Source organism: Diadema setosum, chromosome 3, assembly GCF_964275005.1.
Source record: "Diadema setosum chromosome 3, eeDiaSeto1, whole genome shotgun sequence".
Taxonomy (NCBI): domain Eukaryota; kingdom Metazoa; phylum Echinodermata; class Echinoidea; order Diadematoida; family Diadematidae; genus Diadema; species Diadema setosum.
The window spans coordinates 9,447,954-9,451,095 of record NC_092687.1 but is presented as its reverse complement, the minus strand read 5'-3'; the positions used below and the strand labels follow the sequence as shown (position 1 = coordinate 9,451,095).

General features: G+C 39.8%; 1 protein-coding gene across 1 annotated transcript; it reads left to right on the top strand.

Moving 5' to 3' along the window:
- Window positions 1-1,387: 1,387 nt before the first annotated feature.
- LOC140246529 (tripartite motif-containing protein 59-like) lies at window positions 1,388-2,479 on the top strand. The gene has a single exon (XM_072325874.1). It carries the CDS (start codon window positions 1,388-1,390, stop codon window positions 2,477-2,479), a length of 1,092 nt encoding a protein of 363 aa, XP_072181975.1.
- Window positions 2,480-3,142: the final 663 nt, after the last annotated feature.

The window sequence follows — 3,142 nt, the reverse complement described above, 5'->3', positions numbered from 1 at the left end:
CATATGAAACCCCAGATAAGTAGAAATTAGGAATCAAACAAAAGGGAGGAAAAGACAAGATGAAACAAAGTTTAGGATTAAATTAGAATTTTCCAAAATGTCTTTGTTTGCTTCTATTATTCAACAATGTTTTTCTTATTCCTATTTAATCTCATATTTTCATTTCCCCATCTCTTGTCATTTATGACTTCTTCATTCGATATACCTTTAATGAATGATAACGTAACCAAACCCTAATTTTACTAAGTATACATACGACACTAACTTTAAGCTTTCATCTCTTTTGCTTCAAAGTGATTGTCCCTGTCTTCCATGACCCTCATGTTGGTTGCCAAGACGTTAAGATGCTGAGATGTTGGTGGGGTTTTCTTGCATCTATCCCATTTCCTGCATCTTCCACATTACCAATGCCCTGGCTTCTCTTCCCCATCCAGTCCTTGGTTTCCTTCAGTGCTTCTGTCATTTTTATCTTTATCATTTCAAGTCCCTAAATCGCTAGGCGGCGACCGAGTGCTTGGGCGGTATTTTGGACGGCGAATGGAAACTGGTCGGTCGCCGCTGAATTTTTAACTCTGCGTTAAAACTTCAGCGCTGACCCATCGATGCCCTAAAAATCAGTGGTCACTGGCCGATCACGACCGTAGCCTAAGCACTAACTTGTTCAGTGTTTTAGTAGAAGCTATAATAGTAATAAAATAAAAAAATCATGGGCATAGGTACTCGCACAGGATTCGGAACCTACGCCCTCTTGATGTACGACGCGCCTGTCCGGAGATCAGGCAGGAGGTGTAGGCTCGAATCCTTTTCGAGTACTTACGCCCATGATTTGCCAATCAATTGCAAGCCATACTTGTTTTACGAACACTTCTTTAGAGTATCAACTAGTCATATCTGATTTTATTCTATGCCATTCTATGACAGACACACTAAACACATTCATGTGATCTCTGCCATTCAAATGAAGAATTTTGTATAGTAAATCATAAACCATGTACTGTAAACATGTAAATGATGTATGATATGTGAAAAGAAAAGAAAATTGTTGAAATCCTAGAATTCAGCCATATTGAGTATCATATTGGTGCATATTATGTTTGATTATATTGTAGAAAATGTAAATGATGTCATACTGAGAATAAATAAATCATATCAGAGCTTAATTTCTGAACCAGGAAAAAAGGAATCCAATGTTAATACACTTTATATCAAAAATAAAACAAATCCTTTTAATTGTCCTATATTATTTCCTTCTGTTTTTAAATTGCATAAATTCTAACATTAAGCTCCACATAAACTTTCACTTTTCTGCAATGCTAATTTCTGTACTAGTATTAATATGTGGATGTGTTTACCACTATTTTGTTTGATTTGTTATTTGACAGACACCATGGCAACGTTTCATCAGACAAGCATTCAGAATCTAGAGTGTCCTATCTGTCTGACTCTTTTCAACCAACCTAAATCACTGCCATGCTCTCACACGTTCTGCAAAGACTGTCTTCAGCGAATATCTCAAACTCAGTCCGACAAGGAAACTCTAAAATGCCCTATATGCAGGAATGAAACGTCAGTACCCAGTGGAGATGTGGGCATGTTACAAACAAGCGCACCGCAGAGTTTTCTCGTGGAGGAAGTGAAAACCAAGAATCCAACATGCACAGTTTGTGAGATGGACGACAAGTCGCCAGCTGTGTCCTACTGTCAGGACTGTGGGAAATATATGTGTGATTCATGTGAGAAAGGGCACTCTTTCTGGAAACCGTTCTCCACCCACTCAGTGGTAGCCATGAGCGAGGTGCTCTCGGGAAAAGTTCAGGTTAACAGGCGACCGAAATGTAAGAAAGATCCTAATGATAAAGCAGGACATGATTTCGGAGACGCAGTTTTCCATGAGGAGAAATTAATGGAAAATATCAATGAGTTGAAAAAAGGAGTAAAATCAAAGAAAACGACCATTGAAAACCATATCGAGTTCATAGAGACACAACGCAATGAAATAACAAGTATGTTTACAAAGCTTAATGAAGACATCGACAAGACGTACGAGGAATACATGCAGCTATTGTCAGCCAGTAGAGAGACCCTGAAAAGTCAAGTTAAACAATGGTCTCAAAAATTCGAGAATCAATTGCAAGTCATGGAAGAGGAAAGTCACCAAACAATTCATCAGATGAATGCTATGGAAGAGCTGGTAACAAACGGTATGAAGGTACCGCTAGAGAAAGACGCCTTATTTGCACACGACACGCTGTGCGAGAACTTGAAGAGCTTTCTGGGACGAGATGATCCTGATGGCCGATCACCGAGACGTGCGGTAGAACGAGCTCAGAAAATTTCATTTGATAGATCCTTGAAGTTTGATAAACTTTACCTTGGAGAGTTGGAAGGTTACACGTCGGATGTCCAGGGAGGTGACGTCTCACCTCCCTGGTATGTAACAGCGGACGTAGAGCTCCCTTTTAGCGGGGGGATCGTATAAAGGTGGAATCCATCTCCACTCCCCTGATGGCAAGTTACAGGAGACGAATGTCAATGTCTGTGGTATTGGAGTATCGATAGAGGAGGGGCTGGTTGTGTCACTGTTGAGGAGATGATAATATCTACGTGGGTTATAGGAAACCGAATAAGATCCAGGTATTTACAACACAGCGTGGCAAGGCTGTCAGGAGTATGATGTTTGATGGATATACACCTTGGCAAATATTCTCCTTTCACAACACTGGAAAACTGATCCTAAAATACTCAGCTGTCGTATGCCTTGATGGTAAGGGGAAGAAGGAGAATGTCTTGAAGAAAGAGGGCATTTCTCCCTTCCCAGTTGTTTGTCGAGATGATTCGGTCATTGTAGCCTAGGTGAAGCACGAGGAGGGTCTCGTCAGTATTGATCGATACACTGGTGATTTGGAGCATGTACACAATCTCATCACTGATTTTAGAATACAAAAAGGAATCTGGTGTTGGTACTATGTACAAGAGTTTGTGAGTGGTGAGATAGCTTTCTGCACTACAGATAGACTTTACATATTTGGTGAGATTTAACGTGGACTGACATGGAAGACATTTGTACTACAATACCATATTCAAAAGAAGAATATGAAGAAGAAGAAGAAGAAGAATATCTTATGTCAATTCTAAGTGAATT

Excerpts from the sequence above, each read along its gene's own strand:
- LOC140246529 (XM_072325874.1), top strand. The coding sequence starts at position 1,388 with ATGGCAACGTTTCATCAGACAAGCATTCAGAATCTAGAGTGTCCTATC.